This window comes from Heliconius melpomene, chromosome 19 (assembly GCF_056956725.1).
Source record: "Heliconius melpomene rosina isolate 202511_hmr_F chromosome 19, ASM5695672v1, whole genome shotgun sequence".
NCBI lineage: Eukaryota > Metazoa > Arthropoda > Insecta > Lepidoptera > Nymphalidae > Heliconius > Heliconius melpomene.
In genome coordinates, this window is record NC_140407.1 from 11640725 (window position 1) to 11664868 (window position 24144).

General features: G+C 32.7%; 2 protein-coding genes across 2 annotated transcripts in view; both read left to right on the plus strand.

Annotated features, from left to right (window-relative positions):
* toc (toucan) overlaps nt 1–7655 on the plus strand; it is a 61356-nt gene extending 53701 nt beyond the window's left edge. The window contains exons 6-12 of the mRNA XM_085203566.1: nt 2688–2875; nt 3206–3338; nt 3851–3981; nt 4340–4606; nt 5082–5381; nt 5676–5911; nt 6130–7655. Of these exons, the coding sequence (XP_085059692.1) occupies nt 2688–2875; nt 3206–3338; nt 3851–3981; nt 4340–4606; nt 5082–5381; nt 5676–5911; nt 6130–6346 (1472 nt within the window). The 3' untranslated portion in view covers nt 6347–7655. The remainder of the gene's footprint in view (nt 1–2687; nt 2876–3205; nt 3339–3850; nt 3982–4339; nt 4607–5081; nt 5382–5675; nt 5912–6129) is intronic.
* Nucleotides 7656–13968: 6313 nt separating this feature from the next.
* LOC146528759 (lipase member I-like) lies at nt 13969–22787 on the plus strand (the record flags this gene model as incomplete). The annotated part of the gene is made up of 7 exons (XM_085203468.1): nt 13969–14027; nt 14119–14228; nt 14315–14472; nt 19449–19597; nt 19771–19997; nt 21327–21489; nt 21698–22787. Coding segments are annotated over 7 exons (936 nt in total), but the record flags the coding sequence as incomplete, so codon positions are not given.
* Nucleotides 22788–24144: the final 1357 nt, after the last annotated feature.

Sequence of the window (24144 nt, forward strand, 5' to 3'; positions counted from 1 at the left end):
TTTGACTTATATGTTCTATGAATGAGTATTGTTCCCGTTAAAGCAATGGCATCCCTGTCTGTTTGTTAATTTGACGTTTCACCGCTCTCAATTGGTGCCCACGCGCTTGTTGTCGAGGGCTGACCCATCACTAGCCATCTAAAAATTACAATTCCGACATAACTTCTTATAATTAATTACCTGATTACATTACGTCTATCTTTATTATTTAATTTTTAATTGGATACAAAAAAATATAAGTTACAGAGGGACAATTTAAAAAATAATGTAGGTATATATATTTTTTTCAATTATTATCCCAAGTACTGTAAACTGCTATGTAATGTCAGACAAAAAGTCAATGAAATGTATGATTATTTACCGGAAGTGATGTAGTAAATAGCTAAAAAGTTTGGATGGTGTATTTTTTCAATCTATTCATGATGGAAACGGAAATGGGACTCGTTGTGTCTTGTGGTTAATGACGCGTGGACCTCTACAGGATTCTCCAATGAAGCGCGTGGGAAACGGTTCATGGTACATTTTTACAAGAAATTAATGAGTTTCCGTATTTATAATACATTTTAATATAGAATTAGGTTTTTTAGATTTGTTAATAATTTTACTATATATAGTATCATAATTATAATCGAGAATTAATGGTATAAGTCTGTACTGTTACTACAATAACACTAAAACAATTGTTTGTTAATATTCTTAAATTACAAAGGATTTGGTAATTATTTAAAATCTTACATAATATTTTCTCTACATTAAATCATTGGAATGCAAAAGAGAGTTTGCACCTTGACAAAATTATATGTAAATGTAATGAAAGTACTTCGCGTAATGTTGTTTCTACCAAGAAACTAAAGAAAATGTTAGATTTTATTCTAAAATCCTTTTACAGGTATACACGCACCTCGCTCTATCGTTTTAGGTATGTGTTTAAGTCCAGTAGTTACATGTATTCGTATGCTACTATCGCATTGAAAGTGCGTAAGTTGATTAATATTCGTGAATGTAATATTAAATACTGGCGATTTCTCTTCGTGCCGTAACGCTATATGCAAAAGGGCTGAATTGTCTTCCGATATTTTTTTTTATTATTTAAAAAAATAGTTTATTATTTTTAAAACGCTATTCTCATTTAAAAATGTTTCACTTACAAGAGAATCTATTTTAGGGAAAACATTTTAACGTATGTTTACTTAAAAAAATCAATTAATTCCATTGTTGCTATGAAAGTATAAACAAACTAGCGGACGCACGCAGCTTCGATTGCGTATTTATCAGGGGGTGAATTCTAGAAAACCATGAAACACATGTTTAATTAAATATTTTTAAGAGTCTAAATTTAAAATTTTATAAAAAACGGTGGCGATTTAAAGAATTTTCCATAAGAACTTTCAACCCCTTATTGGCACCCTTAGGGGGTAAATTCTAAAAAACCGTGAAACACGTGTTCAATTAAATATTTTTAAGAGTCTGAATTTAGAATTTTATAAAAATCGGTGCAGATTTAAAAAAAAATCCATACAAACTTTCAACCCCTATTTCGCCCCTTTAGGGTTAAAATTTTTCAAAATCCCTTCTTAGTGGATGTCCAGATTACGAAAGTAAACATCTGTCCAAATTTCACGTTTCTACCATCAGCGGTTTTGGCTGTGCGTGCGTCTTACCTCAGTCAGTGAGGACAAGTCCTTTTATATATATAGATTCTAAAACAATTAGAGTACTATAGCGTTGTAAACGTTCAACATCTTGAGTATTCGTAGATAATAACGGCCGTTATTTATAGCGATTTGTGTATAGTTTGTGAAAGTGTAAATACATTGTTCTAGCGTCGACTTGGACTACTATAATCGGGGTTGATGCTAGATAAAACACATTTGTATTAAGATTCAGCTAAACAAAGGTCTTTCTGAAGTGAGATAGTATCGGTAGGAAACGACGGAACTTTCCTACAATGTGTATGTAATGTCTGTCTGTTTGCCGTTTTGTATGCTATTGTAGTATGGCCGCATCATTATTGTTCCCCCCATATCGTGAGAATAGATTGTGCAACTCAAATGCAAACAGCTAGAGCGTGTTAATTTGTGAAGTCTTCTCCACATACGGTGTTAAAAACATTGTTTCATTTATTTATACTGATATTTTAATTTTTAATGTATTTTTTTTCGCTAGTACAAAATTTTATTTAAATATTACATACGTTTTTATTTTTTTTTTGAGTATAACAAAATGAATAAGACTTAAAAAGTTTTAATTTGCACAAAGAATACGAGATGTGGAATCATTTAAATATGTACGATTTCGGTTATCATATGTATGTACCTAAATATGTATGTATGTTTATCCCTGTATTTATGTTCAAACAAGATTTTTATTACTTTTATGAATAACCAAAGTTAATTTTATATTAGTGACTATAACATCGTAAGCGGGCATATGAAACACTTATGTAATGTCATACGCATTACAATAAAAATATTAGCATATTACGTAATGTTTTATAAAACTTTAAAATAACATATTATTAAACTTTCAAAAATGCACTGGCACAGCCTCTGACTTTACTCATATTTTTCAATTACTGTGCCAAATATTAGATCAAATGATAATAATCATTACTACATTAGCTCTATGCGGAATTAAATTTATTTTTTATCATATGCAGACGTGTCATAGATGTGTATCTTTTCCAGAGCCGCCGCGCGTGACGGCCGCGGTGGGGCCGCGAGGCAAGCGGGTGCAGACTCCGCAACCCGTGCGATCTCCACCAGCGCCCTTGGCCGCTCCTCAACCAGTACCACGCGAGCACTCCTTAGCCCTCGCTCACGCTGCTAAAGGAGTAGAAGCTTTGGGGGTTCTTGTGCAATATCTCGTGTTCCGGGTAGGTTTTTACTTTTTTTTATTCTCTGTATTCTCCATATAACAAGGTAGACAGAGGGAAGTAGTATAGTTAAATACTTTTTTTTGAATGTTTAATATTGTAATATTAATTAGATAGTATAATAATTTTTAACAGCAAATCATATTGGATGCAAAATTAACGTCTAATTCAGTAAAGTTCTTTAATTAAATGGCCTTTGAGCGTGCCAGTTGGGCACATACACTACACTCTCGTTGTATATAAGTTGTTCGATGAAAAAAAAACAGAACATACTTTAATTGATTATTTTACAATGGATAAAATAAATTAATGAATATTATATTTTTTCAGTTGGACGCGTTAAACAGTGGGTCATGGCGGCAAGAGGCCGAGCGATGGCGTGGTGTGGCCGCTGCGGAGAGGAGCAGTGCCGCCCGTGCCGACCGCGACCGCCAGCAACGCGCGCAGAAGGACTTAGATACCAGTAAATAATAAATATACTATGGTTTTAAGTTATCCTTTTAATTAAACAAGAATGTCTTCTTACTAATACTTTTTAGTAATTCGATAAACAGCTAAATATTTTTTTTAATAGCAATCAATGTGAACCACACTTGTTTTAATTTTAATTGAAAATAAATGGTAGATATACACTAAATAGGTTTAGCTATATAATTTTGCTTATAATTTATACAACTGCAATCATGTGAGAAAATACCAAATACACGACGTAATACTTAGCAGTTGCGTAATTTGGATATTACCAGTGCAGTGATAGCAAAAAATATTATATTATGTTAGTAATGTTTATTCAGGCCATCGTTGCGCAATGGCCCAAGCGTGTAACTGTAAACGTGACCATTATGGGTTCGATTCCCACTCGGCGAAATGAAATATTTAATATTCTCATTTCCTCACTCTGGTAACAAGACGAAGAAAATAGGATCGGCGGAAAGTGGGTAATGGAGAGTCTTAGCTAATATTTAAAATTTGCAGTCGCCGAATGCCTGAGCAAGATCTCAGAGCTAGAGATGGAAGTATCGTCCAAGGAGGAAGCTAATGCTCGTCTACAAGCCGCGCACATTGAAGAGGTATCCGCACTTGCAAGTGATGTGAAAGGGTTAAAGGTACGTTATTATTTTAATTAAACCTAATATAATTAAAAATTGGAAGAGAAATATAATAATATCATTAGGTATATTTTTTTGTTAATGAAAATATTTTTTTATTATATGCCGACGTATAATAGGGTAGGCAGAGGGGACCCAGTGTTAAAACTCTTTGTTTCTCACTTTCCTCTGAATTTTTGTGCAGTTGCGTGTCGAGTGACGAAACTCAATGTTATCTTACCAGAGCGAGGAAATGAAAATAGTAAACAATTCTCCTGCGAATGAAAATCGAACCCACATTCGTCACATTTACAGTCGCTGTGCCTCAGCCACGACGGCTTCATATAATTAATATAAATATTTATTATTATTCTAGGATACAATAGACACTTTAAAACAAGAAGTCGCAGAAAGCAGAGCACGATTGCACGCTCACAGTGAAATCGAGCGGACACTACGCGCGCAGCTGGAGGCCGCGCGGGCCGAGGTGGAGCGGACCGCCAGCAAGGAGGTGACGCAGGACCCGCCTCGTGCCGTGTGCGACGCCGCCTGCGACCCCGTGTACTGGCCGGTGGAGGAGTGTGACTTGCAGCTCGATACTAAGGAGGAGTTAAGCTCCGATGCTACGGAATTGGCCGCAGAGGTAATGACTAACATTCGTACTTATGAACCGTTTTCTATTACAATAAAATTTCTCAATTTATTACTAAGTTTGTCACTACCAAAATTTTAAGTAACTATAAAAACAATAATTTGTGACGTTAAAGAATAATTAATTATATTGTTAAGTTTAGCTTGCCGGAACTTGGCGATTAAAAAGAACCTGCTCTGTGACTATTTAAATAAAAAATATTTTAATTTAGAATTTACCACTTAACTTAAAACGATTGACTTTTTAATATAACAATGTAAACAGATGGGACTACGTGTAAAAATATCCCTTTTTTCGTGTCCTACCTATTGTAAAATTTACGAGACATTCAGTGTTGAGTGGCCGAACTCAACACCGTGCTTTGTCTTGTTTCCATAGAAGAAAATAAAAACAGTCTCGGCCACGATGGCCTCCAACATGTCAATTTGTAATATATAACAATTAAACGTAATTCCATTTCAAATAGGTGCGATCATTGCGAGCGGTGATCGAGCTAAAACAAGCTGAAATGGCTTCTCTCCGCGACGCGCGCACTGAGCTGGCAGCAGAGCGCGAGAGGCGGGCGGCGGCGGCGCGGGAGGCGTGCGCGGCGCGCCACGCGGCGGAGGAGCTGCGTGAGCGCGCCGCCGCCCGCCAGCGGGACGCCGATCGTCTGCGTGACGACAACCGCCGCCTGCGTGACGCGGCCGCGCGTGACCGCGACCACGCCGCGCGCACCGCCGCGCTCAACGAGGAGCTGCGCTACAAGCTGAGGCAGAAGTCGCAGGTTCGTACTGAGCGGTTTTGGTCGCCCTAGAGCTAGGGTTTTTCAACGTTTGCATTGTTCACTCGGTATAATATCCTTAAATCTTATGCATAAATGTCAATTGAGAATGGAATATCTCGATGCTACGTTCTCTCTGCTATAAAAACTTAAAAGTTATACTTTCATGTTATTTTATTAATTAAAGGAAAGGCTGTGTTATGTGCTATGTATTAACTATATAGAATTATGTGTTTTATCGATCTTGCGTTATAAGTTTATAAAAAAATACTTTTATATCTTTTTTATTGACCTCAGGTGGTATCCTTATTAGCGGGCGGTGGTTACATAGAGCGCACGCCGATGCGCACGCGCACGTCTTCAGGGGAGTCAGTACGGTCGAGCTCCCCCCCACCGGACTCACCGCCCTCGCCCGCCTCCTCCCCCGCACCCGACTCACCCCCCCTACCAGCCGTAAAAGGCGTCGTGGAAAAACACGACTCCGTTAGCTGGGTACTCGAAATCGAAGAAACGCCCGAAGAAATGGCGTCAAGGTAATGTAACAATGTTTTCAAATCGTTCATTCTCATTTAATATCTGGAAAATCTTAACTCATAAGTTTCCTCTGCATACCTTGTACAAGATACAACGTATGACTAAATAAATATTAAAATATATTAATATATATGCACATAATATATAACTTGTTTGTAAAAAATTATAGAATGACCTAGTAAAATAATAGTAAACGCTATAACTTGGCACTGTGCAGGCTAGCGCGCAGGTCGTCGTTCCGCGCGGCCGCGTCGCCGAGCGGCGTGAAACGGCGCGGCGGGGGATCCCCGGGCAGCTCGCCCGCGCCCGCCTCGCCCGCGCCCAACGCCTCCAAGCTGTTCCGCCCCGGAGACCTGGACTTCCCACCTCCCCCGCCGCCCCTCAAGGAATCCGCCGGAGAAGCCATCTACATCTACGACGACCGCCAGTACTGAACTCTTACTAGTCTTGTGCGAGTGTAACGGAACGGATTCGACATTCTTGCCGGACTCTACCCGACGGATAAACGTACAGTAATCAATAAATGATTCAAACGAGCGCTCGCTCCCTACATACTCGATGATAACTGTGTATGTTGAATTCTCATTGTAACGTTTATGATATTTATTTACGTAAAGAATTTTTACCGATTAATTATTTATGAGCTTATTATTATTTTACGTAGTTTTAGTATGTGTACACGTGTTCGCTCGTTCTCAACAGAATTAGCTTGTGGTGATATGAATATGTTTTGTTCGCCAATGATATTATGTAACAACTGATAACGTAGATGTCTATAGATTATTATTATTAAGTATATTGGATTTAACTTTTAGATTATTTCATTTTTTAATTACTTAGTTACTTAGTGCATTATCAACATCACCTGTGCGTTGAAATATGAAATAATATAAAAGAGTAAATCCCTAGAGCATATAAATAAGTTTCTCTTATAGTAAGTTTTTCTCAAAATCTGGCCTCCACAATGAAATATATCGAATCGGCTACATTTTGTAAGAAAAAAATATATGTACATGTACCTGTGTGTTGCGCCAATGAATATATTACATATATTTCATATATCTTAGATCTTTTCTAGTACTGTCTTAATCTTAATGGTTTATACCTATTTATTTTCATTTATCTCTTTACTTTATTTTAATGTCTACTGTTTTCTATTTTCTCACTGTATAACTCTCTACTTTCTTTATTGGTGCAATATAGTTTCGAATAAAAACATTCAAAATGAATTGTGTGTAAAATTGTAATTCTTCGTTATATTGTTTCTTGTCTATTATTACATTTATAACTTAATTATTATAGTCTATCATGGTTGTTGGCATTGTTTTTATTTTTATGTACAAATAACGATGGAAAATTAACATAGTATTAAGAAATTGTATTGAAGTTTGCGTTAGTATTTACGCCAGTTTTTGATATTGATAGCTTCGAAATGTTACATTTATTTACGTACACAATCCATTTAATTTACAGTAGATTACGAGTACTACTATAGTCTATTAAGACGATCTTCAAACCAAAGAGTCTCATTCATCTTAACTCTTTGTCATGTTCCTTAATATTTGTTTTTAAGCCTGAAACTTGCATGCTGGAAATAAATCAGGCAATTTTTATTTTTATTTATTTTTAAGCTAAACAATATAAATAATACCATTCCAAATTAAGAAATGTAAGCGATAATAAATACTTCATGATTAGGAGAGTATTTATTAATACAAAAAATTAAAGTATGTGAAAGTATAATCATGAATTTTTCTTTTACCCCCCAACCTGGGAGGAATGAGCAATCATTCCTTTAGAAATTAATTATAGAGATGATGTCAATTTAAAAAAAGACGTTTTTAATTTAAAAAAATCGAGTAAACGTGACCTAGTGATATTTGCAGAACCCGCGACCGTGTACCGCATGTGAAATTACACATCGTACCAAAATTAAAATAAATCTAATTTATTTATGAAGCGATGGAATGAAGAAAAGTCTTCATTGGCGATTATTGCACTCGCGAAAGGTCCTGTGTATAGTTCTTTCCAACCCAGCAAATCCCATTAAAATTTATTAAATTGAAAAATGGTACGGAATCCCGCAATACCGAGATTGGAAGCCCTAGCACAGACAAACAGAAAAAAAATCATAGTTTTTGGTTCTACTACGTTATTAAATACCACCAATAACATTTTTTCTCATATATCTTCCATACAGATACCAATTCAGCCAATCCGTTATTATTAATTACAACTACATACAAATATATAGGTATAAACATGATTAACATATTACATTTCGAAGTTTCAGTAGTGCAGTCTCTAAATGAACACAGTAATTTGTTATCATTGCCGCATCCGTGGAACAAAGGCCCATTGGCATTATTCATACAATTAGAGCTAATTGGCGCAACTGCTGTGTCCTGCGCTCGGAGTTCTGATCTAGGATGGCTAAGTCTATTGTAATTACAAGATAGTACTCTTGTTGAGGATAAACTTTATATTACTTTAACCAACAAAACGTTAAGTCCATTTTGATTTGGCTCGAAGTGAGAACTTAGAGTATAATTATAGGAAAAATCTGAAAAGTGAAAATTCTGTCCGACCGTCCGAAGTGTTACCGTTTGGACGGTTTCCAAGAGGCGGGGGTTCGAGTCCCGCTACGTTCAAAAGTTTATATTTGTTTTATACATATTTTAAAAATATTTTGCTATCTTTAGTGTGAAATTATGTTTAAAAATGATAAAAATAAGAACATAAGTTTTGAAATTCGGGCTCTCAAATTAATATCTGAAATAATTTTCATTGAACATGAAAATTATTTCAAAAAAAGAAATCAAGAAGTAACCCCTCCCCTTATCTACTATATTAGAGAGGCTACAATAAAAAAAAACAACATTTATTTTACTACATACAAATAAAATTAAAACCATTTTTGGGACGTAGATACTTAACAATGAAAACCTTTCTTATCTATATCTATCCATACCTATATTATAAATTCGAAAGTAACTCTGTCTGTCTGTCTGTCTTTGACGCAATCAGGGCCAAACCGCTAATTTAATTGTGATAAAATACTCATATAGAGATACTTGAGGGTCCCGGGATGAACATAGGATACTTTTTTTTTCCATATTTGTAATATTTTCGATATATACCAATATATTAAAATTATTAATTTGACAAGCAATTTATTCCGCCATGTTAATAACAATCGTCACTACGCGTTGCTAAGCAACGGCTTGCAAAGTTTGTTGTTTTAAGAAAACGTCACCCAAAGTGAGTTTGCTTAATGCATACATGGCGCGCCCCGATATAGATTTGTATATATTAACAAAAATTTGATGATTTCTATAATTTGATATTCATCCTTATGAAAATAAATATAATAGTCACTTTTAGCATTTCATCTAAATTGAAATTATAGTTTACTGTGTAACATTCTAATAAATAATTAAGATGTCACTGATTCGGAATGACCTAGCCTACGAGTGGTATAGTATGACCGACGCGAACGGGCAGATGATTTTGTAAATTTTCATATATTTTCGAATTATTATTATTTTTTATGTAATTATTTGCTGCTTATAATTAATTTATCTCAGTTCGGTTATCCATACCGATGTTATGCACTTAAAATATCGTAATTTTAATCATTTGGGATTTTATTTAATATTGTTCGCAAAAATTAATAATTATTTAATATAGAAAAATATTTAGGACGCGCGCACGGCAAACTTTAGGTACTTTTACTTCTTTTGTTTGTTCATTTCGGTTACTCAGATATTTTTTCTAATAATAAATCTCCATTTATTATTATTTTTTAACTTATTTTAGTTATTTAGGCTTATATTTTCGCGGGCGTAGCCGCGTCCGGGCCCACTAGTAGGGGAGAGCGGGGCTAAAAGTTACCGAGGTAAGTTGTTCCGATGGAAATAATTTCACGGGGAAAAGTGATAGGAATATTTAGTAAACATATAGTGAAATGCAATGTGATAGCGCACCCATGGCCAGCATATTGAACAATCCAGTGGCACCCGAAACCAATGCAATAGCACACGGGTGTCGTTGGTGCAGGATTGTAAATATTTTTGCATTTCATATTTTTGGTCTATCTCACAAATTTTAACGATTAGCCTCGAGTATGTTAGTGTTTTTTTTACATTATATTACCTACTATTTCGGAACACTATTTGTAAACTATTTATGTTTTCTATATCTTATTTATATTTAATTTTTTTTCAACACGTGTTTTTGGGGCTAGATGTTCCCTTTTTTTGGGGCATGTTGTGACCTGTTGTTGTGACGAAAAACTTTCGCCAATTCATTTGTACCAATAATGGGATGTAAATATTGTAATTTTTCATACTAAAAAATATTGTAATTTAGTAACATGCGGACTTATGCTCGGAAATCAACTCGAGGTTATGTGTCATATGAGTTGATGCAAAAAGCAGCGGATGTAGTTTTCAAAGATTGCAGGAATAAGATAAAAGCTGTTACCAAAGAATTACATATACATATTAAGTGCGAAAACCTAAAGGTATAAATTTTTGTTTATTATTTTGGTTTAACAAAATCAAAATAAGTTTTATTTTATGTAAAATTATGTTTTACTTTTTAGTCCCGTTGTTTTTCGGTTCGGTTTTTTTTGTATTTACGATTTTAAGTGATAAGTAACCTTAAAAGGATACTTCTTAAACGAGTGTTGGTTGTGGTGGTGGTTGGTAACGAGTGGCATTTGTTGTGATATGTAATACTGGACTCAATTAGGTATTATTTTTGTGGAAACTAACATTTTGGTATATTAACAAGAAAATACATAAAAAATATTCGGGCCAATTAGGAACCTTTCCCTTTTTTGAAGTCGGTTGAAAATGAAAACTTCTTTTTTGAGGTTGGTTGAAAAGAAATGTAACGATGGGGAATCTTACTTCTGACAATAATTTTAACAAAGTTTTCCCTTGTAACTATTCTAGTATAATTAATATTTACCAAAATAAAAACAAATTTTCTTAATTTTGACCGGATTTTATAATCAGAACTTAGCCAAACTTTCATCAAACTATCCTTGAAGTGTATCCTTTCAAATAAGAAAAGAATCATTAGAATCGGTTGGCGTGATATTGAGTTATTCGTCATTTTGTCGCAAACGTACCAATACAAATTTAATACTTATGTGATTTTCTCATAGATACCATTGTCAAAAATAGACCAAATAAAAATTAGTTCCCACATGGGAAGCACTACCTTTCAAATAAAAAAAAAATCATCAAAATCGGTTCACCTAATCAAAAGTTATGAAGTAACATACATAAAAAAAAGAAACAGTCGAATTGATAATCTCCTTTTCTTACAGAAGTAGGTTACAAAAGATTTACTTTTGCGCCTGGTAGTTATAATGATACTGTTGATTATTCCTTAAATAAACAGGCTTTGTTCGATTATTTATTGTTTTTTATTTTGCAAATAATAGCTTTAAAAATATGGTAACAATTTACCCCGGTCTGTTAACAACTTGCCCCAAGTCGGGGTAAGTTGTTACTTTCCGACTTCAGTCATAAAAAAAATCATAATAAAAAAGTCTTACAAAGAATACCCCAAATTACTGTTTTAATTGCAAGTCTAGATAAGTAAGTTGAAATTGATTCTATTGTATAAATACTAAAATCAAGTATTCGTAGCAATATTTGAGGTTAAAAAAAAATCGGAACTTTTGGCCCCGCTCTCCCCTACTTTAATAAAATTGTTACTAGGATAGGATCATTTAAGATGCCCCAAAAAGAATATTTTTTAAGATTTTTGTCTGTTTATCTGTGCTTCTATTCATGCTAGTCTCTCTAACAGCTTAATTGATTTGAGTGCATATTTCACAACGAAACAAAAATTTATGAATACAAAAATTTCGGACATTACGAATATTAAACATGTGCCCTTATAAATAACATGTCTAAGCGTATCTTATTAATACTGGTATGGAAAATACATCTTTTACACTATCAATTTAGATAAATAAAATACAAAAGACACAGTTAAAAAAGTTTTAACGGTTTTAACAGTTTCCCTTTACTATTGGCGTGGCTGATAAGTACACACATAAAATGCGTGACATAAATTTGATAAGTTTTTAGGTCGAGCTGTGTCATCACGATTTACATGTTGATAGTACAATATTCGCAAAACCTTCAATTTGGGAGACAATCAATACCCATAGTATATGTTTCGCCATATATTTAGGTAAAACTCTTGAAAAAAAAATATATATGTGTGAGAGATTGATATTAATTAATGTTTACTGATCTATGGCCAGTCATAGCGTAGGGGCACAAAGGGTTACTATAAAACCGACTGTGTTGTGGGTTCAATTCCGACTCGAAGAAATGAAATACTTATTTAAATTTATATTTCCATTTCTTCGCTCTGGTGTCGAGGCTAAGCTCGGCGTTGAGTTCTGCCACTCAACACGCAATGCTTCCAGAATTCGGCAAAAACTGGAGAAAGGATTGTCTTAACACTAGGTTCCCTCTGCCTACCCTGCCGTGTGCGGGAAACAGCGTGTAGCTGATTTGATTTGATTTTTAATTATTTTTCTATTCGCGCGGACTATAATATTGGGCACTTGCTGAGATACTCCACATATTTTTAGTTGTTACGATTGTAAAACATAAAATCCTGATATGCCCATTCACATAGGAAATTTTCAAAATCTTAAGGAACTTACTAAATTCCAGCTTAGTGCGGCCAGGAAGTTTGAATATGCCTCATCTGTGAGTCACACAGTGTACTTATATGCACATATTGATGACGGCACCGGGGCTGGCCAATAAAATAAATAAGAAAGTTTGGAAATTCGAAAGTAAATGAGAAGGTTGTTGTAAACTGATAATTGTTTTTGACTTTACAAGGAACGATTAAGATTATTTATATGCTTACTTACCAAAAACTTTTTACATTCTATAAATATATGTATGTTCTACTATACTATAAATATAACCATTAGTTGGTAGCACTAGTTCCTCGGTCGTAAAGAAATGTCAAGGAAAATCTTCATATAAGGACATTCTGATATCAGCCCCTATATAAATAAAAAGAGTTCGTCAAAAGAATGATTAGTGATTATATTCTCACAATGTACGCAAGCGTGTCTGGACTTTTTATTTTTTTTCTTGGCATTGGTAAGTGACGTATTTAAAAATCATAGCATATACTGTTGTGAAAAAATAAGATAACAATTTTACTGCTTTTTTTTATTATATCAAATTAGATTAAAACAACAAAATAAAGTCAAGGTATCACAGATATTTTAGTAGGTAATGTTTTTTACTCATGCGGTATAAGAGTGGTTTATTTTACATTCAAAATAATTTCACTTGTACAACCTATCGGGCGGCTTTTACACCGGTAGGTACATTTCTGTTTAAAATATTGGACCAAATTCTTGTAATTTGACCTTATAATATTTTTTAAATGAAAATTTATATAAATTCTGATAAAAAGGACCCAATAGTATAAAAAAAAATAACACGAGATAGCTTCAAATAAGTTTACAAGAAACGTTAATCATAGAATGAAAAATTTACATTTTTTGTATAAATTTACTCGTTATTTTAGACAAACAGGTAAGTGAAATAATAAGTAGATTATTTCACTTACCATATAATATATGATATAATAATTATATATAATTATATAATTTCATTATTTAATGTAATTAATTATTAAACACTGAATACACGCCAGTCGTGGCGCAGGAGTAAAAGCGTGCAAATGTAAACGCGATTTGTTGTGGGTTCGATTTAAAGTCGGGAAAATGAAATATGTAATATTCTCATTTTCTCTAAGCTGAAGCTAAAAAAAAAACGTGTTTATGATTTTTTTACACAGTATTTAGATAACTAGGTTATCTATCTATCCGAGCTCTTGTTGAAAGATAAAATCTACAAATATGAAATTGTATTCTATATTGTTTTTAATGTTCATGTTTTTTAATTTATTGTTTAAGATTTTTTTATAAAACTTCATCTGCAAAGTAAAATAATAATAAAACACAGCTAATATTCGTATATAACATTTTTATTTTTTAGGTAGCGGTGCAATTAACGAGCAAGAGGCTAAGTTAAGATTTTATTTTAGGTATGCATAGTTTTAGATATATTACGAGGTTTTTTAAAAGAGGTTGTTTTATAAAGTAAAAATTAATAAGTTCCCCTTTATATATTTTCAGTTCATTTGAAAATTTTACTGAATTCTCAATAACGGAAGCTCAGAATATACTATCGACTTCATGGTACAATCCCGAACATACAACCGTGATTTTTTGCCACGGGTTCACTGGTACGTATGGGTTACTAATTTTACTCAAAAATTTTCTTATATAAATTGGTTAAAAATGAAAACAGTGTAATTTTCATCCTTTGCAGGCGTTCCGAATGGACCAGCTGTGACGGAGATCATAAAAGTTTACATAGAAAACAACAAAAGTAACGTAGCGCTTCTCAATTGGGATTATTTAGCTTCAAAGCCGACGCCAAGTATGGCCGCTTCATATATGAACTGGGCAGCTCCCAATGCCAGACAGGTAAATGTTGTAAAAAGAGTGCTGATAGAGTTGTTATATCTATAAAAAAAAAACAATTTTATTATGTGTCAGATGCTCAACTAATAATTTCATATGCGTAGGTTTCAATTAGTTAAAAGTATTCTCAGGTGAAGCATAAATTAAAAATTAATTATTAATTAAAAAAAGGAATTAAAAAAAAATCAACACAAATTATTCACTATGGGCGTGACACACTGATGACACGTCCGAGTAAAAAAATGGCGGCCGTTGTTTGTTGCGTAATTAATAATTATACAGTGAACTCCCTGGTTAACAAGTAACACACTATGAAAACTAATTGATTCGTAAAAATTCACGCTATAAAATAAAGGACAAATTAAAATTTAAATATATTACAAAACATATATTACCCATCATTATTCTAAAAACAATTTAGCAATATAATATTGGTGGGATTTGTGTTTTGGAAAAACCGTTGATTTAAAACGCGCGGAGCGCGTAGCCAAGTGTTTTTACAAACAAAACTGGCGAGCAGCACCGTGTGTTATTTTACACGAACCATTTGAAGCCACTTTTTACCTATTCGTAACTCAAAAACTATTCCATCTAAAGCTGTCATATTTGGCTCAAATATTTAGACCCCCTACCAGTATACGTGCATTAAATTTCATAAACACAGCTCAAACAGTTATTTAGATAATGACGTCCAAAAATCGTAAATTTTTAGGGGGGTGACTGACCTATAGACCTTAATGTTAACCAAGTTCCAGATGACCTAGAATGGTGAAATTTAGCATCCGGTTAAGTAATTGGGTGTATATTAAGGGAAAAATCCGAAACTAGTATTTTTTTAATATTTTCTTATAATTTTTCAATAAATAGATTCAATTAGGAACATTTACTTATAGTGCCTGTAAAGAAATCATAGCAATCAAAGTTCATGATAATTGATTTTTAGGCTTAGCGCCTGACAAAAAAATAAGAGCAATGCATTATTTATATATATGTTGCTTTAATTTATGTCACGCGTTAGTAAATATTTTATTTGTTATGGAGACTAACTTCACTATTACTTACGTAAGCCATCTAAAACAACACGATGCTTTCAAGTATATTTTATAATATAAGATAAGATATGTCTCCATTTGTAGCTGAAGATGCCTCTAATTTATGTCCTGACAAAGCCTGCCATCATGTGGACTTCAAGGGCTTCACGTACAAATATAAAAATATAATAAATGGATTAACATCCTTCATTATTATTTATTATAATTTAAACATATGTTTTAGTACTTATTATACTAAGAGTATTTGCATAGTCGATTAACGTATTTGATATTAAATTATTATTACAATATTTAAGTACTAAGTCCTATATAAGATCCTATAAGGGTTCTGTTTTATTGCTTTCGAGGTACAGAACCCTAAAACAGAAAAAATACACTAAAAAATAAATATAAAAAAAATAATTATATTGATAGAAATATATATAAAATTTAAGAATAATATACTATCTGTAAGGTCAGTCGTGGCACAGGGGCACAAAGTGTGACTGTTAAACCGACTGGTAGTGAGTTCGATTCCCACTCGAGGAAATGAAATATTAATTTAAACTTATATTTCCATTTCTTCGCTCTGGTGTCGAGGCAAGGCGCGGCGGAGAGTTCCGTGACTCAACACGCAATGCCTCCAGAATTCGATGGAAAGTGGGGTTACTGGGTGTATTAACACTAGGTTTCCTCTGTCTACTCTGCTGTGTGCGGGATACAGCGTGAAGCTGATTTTATTTTTAATTTGATATATTGTCAGCCTACCAGCTATCTTAACAGAAGTAATTGTAAAGTAATTATTAACAGTAAAAATTTAAGTAATTGTTAATAAAAAAATAAGAGAAAAAAAGAGAAAATTAAAAATTACTTAAACAAAATAATAAAAAATAAATAAATCCGCTTTACGGTGTATCCCACACATAGCGGGGTAGACAGAGGGAACCTAGTGTTAAGACACTCAGTTCCCCTCTTTCCATCGAACTCTGGAGGCATTGCGTGTTGAGTTATTCCAACAAAATAATGAAATTAGAAAAAAATAATAATAAATATATCAGATTTCTAAACGCAGCATACATTCATTATTTTCTAATCTGACAACTGTCATTTAATCAACAAAATAAAAACTATAGTCGAGATTCATAGATAAATATAATCTATTTTCATATATAATTAAATATCGTCTTAAGAGTAATAAAACATAATATTATTGACCATAATAAAAAAGTAAATACCTAATTATATTAGATATATTTTATTGTACGAAGGCGCTCATATTTTAATGGTTTTTTTGGCCTGGGTTTCATGATTTTACTGATTTTAGGAACACTTGTGGAAACGGCAGAGAACGAAGTCGACCTTGGGATCATATCAATTCAGATTTGTACCGTCAGCACTTAATAAACTTATTGTTTATATTTTTTCCAAGACATGTTGAACAATGAGTCGTTCAATAGAATTGCTTGTGGTTGAAACAAGAACCTTACACCGAATTGTTCCAATGCCTCCCGATGGGAGCTGTCTCTTCCATGCTATTGCATATTCTTCGTTTGAGCGTATTGATATACAACAAACTAATAAATTGCGCGAGACTATGGTAGAGTACGTATGTCGTAACTGGAATGATTTAAGTATCTACACTAGCGCTCGAAACGGGAATCTTTACTCTTCTAAAGAAGACATGCTTTGCTTAACTACGTACGGAGCTACTTCCGAAATAAAGGCTGCAGTAGATTTGTACAGTACTAGCGGACGCGCGCAGCTTCGCTTGCTTATTGCTTAGGGGTGAATTCTAATAAACTTTGAAACACGTGTTCAATAAAATATTTTTAAGAGTCTCAATTTCAAATTTTATAAAAATCAGTGGCGATTTAAAGATTTTTCTATATAAACTTTCAACCCCTTATTTACACCCCTAGGGGATGAATTAAAATAAACCACGAAACTTATGTTCAATGAAATAATTTTAAGAGTCTAAATTTCAAATTTTATAAAAATCGGTGGCGATTTAAAGATTTTTCCATACAAACTTTCAACCCCTTATTTGCACCCTTAGGGGGTGAATTCTAGAAATCCATGAAACACATGTTCAATTAAATATTTTAAGAGTCTAAATATCAAATTTTATAAAAATCGGTGGCGATTTAAGAATTTTTCCATACAAACTTTCAACCCCTTATTTGCACCCTTAGGGGGTGAATTCTAGAAAACCATGAAGCATATGTTCAATTAAATATTTTTAAAAGTCTAAATATCAAATTTTATAAAAATCGGTGGCGATTTAAGAATTTTCCCATACAAACTTTCAACCCCTTATTTGCACCCTTATGGGGTGAATTCTAGAAAACCATGAAACATGTGTTTAATTATATACGTTTAAGAGTCTGAATTTCAAATTTTATAAAAATTGGTGACGATTTCAAAAAAACCTATACAAACTTTCAACCCCTTATTTGCACCCTTAGGGGGAGAATTCTAGAAAATGATGAAACACGTGTTCAATTAAATACTTTTAAAAATCTAAATTTCAAATTTTAGAAAAATCAGTGCCAATTTAAATTTTTTTCCATACAAACTTTGAACCCCTATTTCACCCCTTTAGGGTTGAAATTTTTCAAAATCCCTTCTTAGTGGATGTCCAGATTACGAAAGTAAACTTTTGTCCAAATTTAACGTTTCTACGCACAGCGGTTACGGCTGTGCGTGCGTCTTACCTCAGTCAGTGAGGACAAGTCCTTTTATATATATAGATAGAAGATAGATAGATTAAGATAGAAGTGTATTATCACAATGGTGTCCTACTTGGTTTATTCGGCGAACAGAAATGTCCTATGAGTTTTTTTTGAGCAACTATTGAGTTTCTTGCCGTAGTAGCTTCCTATAGGAAAAGTACTTGTAATGGCCAAATTGAATAAAGAATATTTTGATTTTGATTACATTATAAACCTTTCTACTTATGATTTCTGTACAAAAAGTAATGATATCCCGTCAAAAACATAAATGTAAAATGAAAGCCAAGTTCAGTAATAAAACATATGCTTTCAGCGATAAAAGAAGTGAGATGTAAATGTATGCCAAGTTCAATGGTCAGTCCAGAAATTTATTTTTAACAATATAAAATATTTTATAACAACTGTAAATGCCCATTCTTCTTACAACTTGGAGACTTTATTTATGTCTAATATCTGATTTGGCTAGTTTTCAAATTAATTTACATCGATATAAATGAATGTATTCAAATTGTATTCTACTCAGATTCTATTGTAAATTCTTATGAAAACTAGCCAAGTCAGATATTACACATAAATAAAGTCTCCAAATTGTAAGAAGAATGGGCATTTTCAGTTGTTATAAAATATTTTATATTGTTAAAAATAAATTTCTGGACTGACCATTGAACTTGGCATACATTTACATCTCACTTCTTTTATCGCTGAAAGCATATGTTTTATTACTGAACTTGGCTATCATTTTACATTTATGTTTTTGACGGGATTAATTTTACTGTAACCTTGTGACAGTTCTACGAAGGCCAACTTTATTTATTTTGTCGCATACGAGTACATGTGCGTCAGTAGTCGATATATCTGAAGAGAACGATAGTACCTAGATTAAAATTTGGGGGAAAATTAAAACTTAGTAGAAATAAGTTTAATTTTATAATCTTTAACACATTTTTAATTTCTCTTAATTTTGATTTGATTTTTTCTAATTAATAAGAAAAACTCGTTAAGGGCGACTCGGACTCGCCCACCGAGGCTTCCGTACGAATGTCAGGATTGTAGGTCAACGGGAAATACTACTTATAAAAGTTGAGAAACTTAAATTTGCTGGCATATTCACTCATTTCACATGAAATATACTAAATATGTTGCAACAAAATTGTATTAAAAATGCATATCGACAAACGTTAAAGCTTGAAATACATACATTTTCTATTTTGCCCAGTTGGCTGTGCGCCTCGTCGATACATTCTTCAATCTATCAAATGCTGGATTGAATTTAACAAAGACGCATTTGATCGGCCACTCGTTGGGAGCGCACATTTGGGGTATTACGGGAAATAATATGCAAGAAAAAGGAATTCAATTACCTTGGTACGTATATACATATGTTCCATATAACGTTCATATAAGCGATTTATTTGTCCTAACGCCTTAAATCAACAATAAATTCAATTAATTCTGTTAAAAAAATAACGTTTTAGCTTCATTTGATGATGATGATTATCAAATTGAAGACCATTTTCATCATTGTTTCGAGTTTTTAGGATAACTGGCTTAGATCCAGCTAGTCTTGGATTCGAAAGGAAACCGGCGGCTCAAAGGCTCAACTCGAAATCTGCTGTTTTTGTGGACGTAATTCATACTGATCCCACCAAGTATGGCTTAAAATCCTCAGTTGGTGTTGTGGATTTTTGGCCAAATTACAGACATTTTGGACCCGTTAGACAACCAGGCTGTTCCAATGAAGTAACTTCAATGCTTTCCCTAACAGGTACAAAATTCGCCCTACTTATAATAATATAATAGATTTAGAAATATTTATCGCAAATTTAACAAGGTAAAAATATATTTTTTTTACAATTTGATATTTGAAAGGAAACAATTCAATTCTGTTTTTCGATTGAGTATAGTATCTGATATTAATAACATACCGCCGGTGTGTAAAATATGGCGGCTGTAGTTGATGCGCTGTGGTATTACGTTTTACGACGTGTTCACACTATTACGTATTTCTATCAAACATCCTCGCGAAGTTACTTCAATAGGAACAACTGACAACTGACCACGCTAACCTCTCTCGTTCTCCCCTATTTCAACCAATTCACGAAGAACATTTTAAAATATAATTAATATCAAAATTAAATGAAATAAATGATATTTTTTTAGATATAACAAATACCGCAAAAAGGTTTTTGATATTTATAATTGGTATGAAGTTCCTAGTTCTTAGAAATGAAAAAATATATAAACATACTGTAAAGCGACGGTTGTGGGTTCGATCCCCACTCGAGAAAGTGAAATATTTATTTACGTTTATATTTGAATTTCTTCGCTCTGGTGTCGAGACAAAGAGCGGCGTTGAGTTCTGCCACTCAACACGCAATGCCTCCAGAATTTTTTTAAAAGATATATTGAGAACGACAGTGAAAATGGATAGTGCATTCAAATAATTATAAGACTAGGTTTTGCCCCTTCATTACCATCTACATGCATACTATTGTGAGTCTCTTATTTGCGTTCACTATTCAAATTATTTCGCTAATGAGAGCGAGCGGTTATATTTTTCTATTTATCAAATAATGTTTTTGACATCTGCTTTCATAATTATTTTGTTTTTATAATAGCGTAGAAACATGAATGTCTAGATGACTGTGCTCTATGAAATAATTGCATCGCTATTCATGTTTGAATATATGTATAATACGTATTTATTTATTTTTATTAAAAGAGGCCGTCGCAGTACGACATGTAAGCGCGATGGTTGGCGATTCGATCCCCACTCAGCGCAACAATTATACAACTGAAAGTTATGTTAATAAGTCTGGTAGACGAAGCACTGTGGTCCGCCATTAAAAATGCAATTTAAAAAAAAATGTAAAAAATGGGAAACGAAGTGCCTTAATAGTGATTTACCTTTACCTACACTGCTACGAAAAAAAAATAACTTCTTAAGCTACAAAATTAAAGTTTTCAATACATCTACGTAAAATAATACATAACTTAACTTATTAAATATTATTGGTATGCACCTATCTACGAGTACATAAAGCTACTGAGGACGAAACAATATTTAAATATGGAAGTACTAATTTTTTTTCAGATTTATGTAGTCACAACCGAAGTTGGCGTCTGTGGGCGGAAGTTGTAAGACGCCCAGGTTCAATAATTGGCTCTTATGCATTAAATTATAGAACGTGGAAAAATTATCATACAGACGAGAGAAACGCTACCACTTTAAAAATGGGAGAATATCGCATGGACGCGTAAGTATATAACACTAATTTGTGCTAATAATCCAATGCAGTAATAATATATTAGTATATAATAAATATGTATAGTCTTTGCTTACATAAATATCTTTCAAACCAAAAAAAAATTCAGTTGTGTTCGTAATTTTACCCATATTTTATCTATGAATGTAACGTTATATATATATATATATATTAAATATTTTCATTTGTTTCTTTTCAGACAGCCAGGAGATTATTACTTTGTAACGAATTCTGAATCTCCCTATGGATTAGGTATAGAAGGAATATAAGAATGACAAACTAACTAAAATAAGTAGAACAATTGTATTGGAAATATGAATTAAGGAAATAAGTTGTTTCGTCTGAACAATAATACCGATCTATTCAAGTAAAGCAAAACATTACTTATTATTCATAGCTATGTTTGTGAATATATTTACATTTTTATCTCATACTGTATCAGTAGGTAGTCTGTTTACCGAGTTTTTCGATTTCAAACGAGAGTGATTGGACGTAATAAAAGAAATTAATCATCCTTAAAGTTTCGAGATATTTTTGTCGAAATCATTAGACTACTTAAAGGAAAATAGACTTTGAAGATGTGGTTGCCAACATTTTTTCAGTGACTATTAAAAAAATAATTTTCATGTTAATATAATAGTACGATATGTTAAAACTTAAATTAAAAGGCTCTTGGTATGTAGGGTAGGTACACGTATCTGTTTTGTTTTTTTTTCATAAGAGCTTAATGAGGACAACAAGTTTATTATAACAAACGAGCTTATTAAGGATAACAAGCTTGGTAATTGTTGGATATATTATTTATCTTTCAAACAAAAAACAAATTTACTAATACTATTGTTTATTCTTTTTTTGCGTGAAGCTATCATTTATCCCGCTTATAGCAGGGTAGGCTGAGGGAAATTTGTGCTAAGTCACTCCGCTCTCTCCGTGTTGAATACCGGAACTCAAAGCTACGTTTTGTTTATTACCAGAGCAAAGAAATTAAGTTATTAATTAATTCATTCCTCAGAGAATGAATCGAACCCACACCCGTCGTGTTTATTATTGTTTAGCTTGAACCTTTGCTCAACGAAGGCCTCTTACTTATTGTTACTTTTTATATTTAATAACTAATATTAAGAATATTTTAATTAATTTACTTATACGAAAGTGAACATGATATGTTAATTTTTTATGTTTACTAGCCAAAGAATAAAATTGTAATAATTGTCTGTTGGTCTGACTTGGAGAGAAATATACCTGTTACCTGTTACATGTCGGAAGCATTGTACTTATATATTAGTTAATAGATATCCCATCAAAAACATAAATGTAAAAAGAAAGCCAAGTTCTGTAATAAAACGTATGCTTTCAGCGATAAAAGAAGTGAGATGTAAATGTATGCCAAGTTCAATGGTCACTCCTGAAATTTATTTTTAACAATATAAAATATTTTATAACAACTTAAAATGCCCATTCTTCTTACAACTTGGAGACTTCATTTATGTGTAATATCTGACTTGGCTAGTTTTCATATGAATTTACAATAGAATCTTAATAGAATACAATAGAATTTGAATACATTCATTAATATCGAATCCAGTCTCAACCAAACCACTATGAGTTTCAGAACTTCTAGTTACTAAAACGAGTGTATTCTTACTGTGAGCTAGTTTAAAACTTACAGTTAAGTTAAATTATGTATACTTGTAAGTTTTATAGCATAGTTTAAAAAAATCTATATGTTTTAGAAATTAAACTAATGACTCTAAAAATGTATGTTATGTTCAAATTATTTTTATTTGTAATCTGCGATACTTGTGTAAGATAAGTTAATTTATTTAATTAACCTAACCTAAACCTAAACCTATTATTAATTTTAGCTTTAGTTATAGGTAATTTAATATTTATAAATATCTAATATGTTAATTTAATTAAATACAGATAACTTATGACAAAAAAACTAAATAAACTTATTCAAAAATCAAATTTAGTGTTTTTTCAAATTCACGCTGTACCTATCCCGTATATAGCAGAGTCGGCAGAGGAAACCTAGTGCTAAGACACTCCGTTACCCGCTTTCCACCGACTTCTGAAGGCGCAGAGATGGAATCAGAATCAAACCGACAACCGTTGTTTTACAATCACACGCTCATCCTGCGTCACGACGACCAATTTTATTTTAATTAATAAATAAATTTAAATGATAATAAACATTAAAACGCACGAAGGTGTCGATAAACATTTTCATAGACTTTTAAAACAAGCCGGACGTAACCAAAGTCGTTGGCTGCATCTGTTTGACAATTTACGCTTTTAATAATGGCCGGCGTTGCCTTTGAACCGTGCACGAATTAACAGCGAGCTAAATTAAAGCCTTCAAACTTTTTAGTAGACGGCAGTTGTTCCCACTTTTGCCCCTCACTTCACTACGAGTTAAAGAAAATTAGTATCCACATCGAATTGTCGACAATCGAATGTAGATTCGTAGGCACCTAAAAAGAAATAAAAGTTTACTGACGCTTGGATTTTGCTTAATTATACTAACGAAGTCTATTTATTACATAGGATAAATTAATAATAAAAAAAATGTTCCCGACTCAAGATATCACTAACTCGTCTTGGAAAAAAGTAAGTAAATGCTAATCTGATTTTCATAAAACA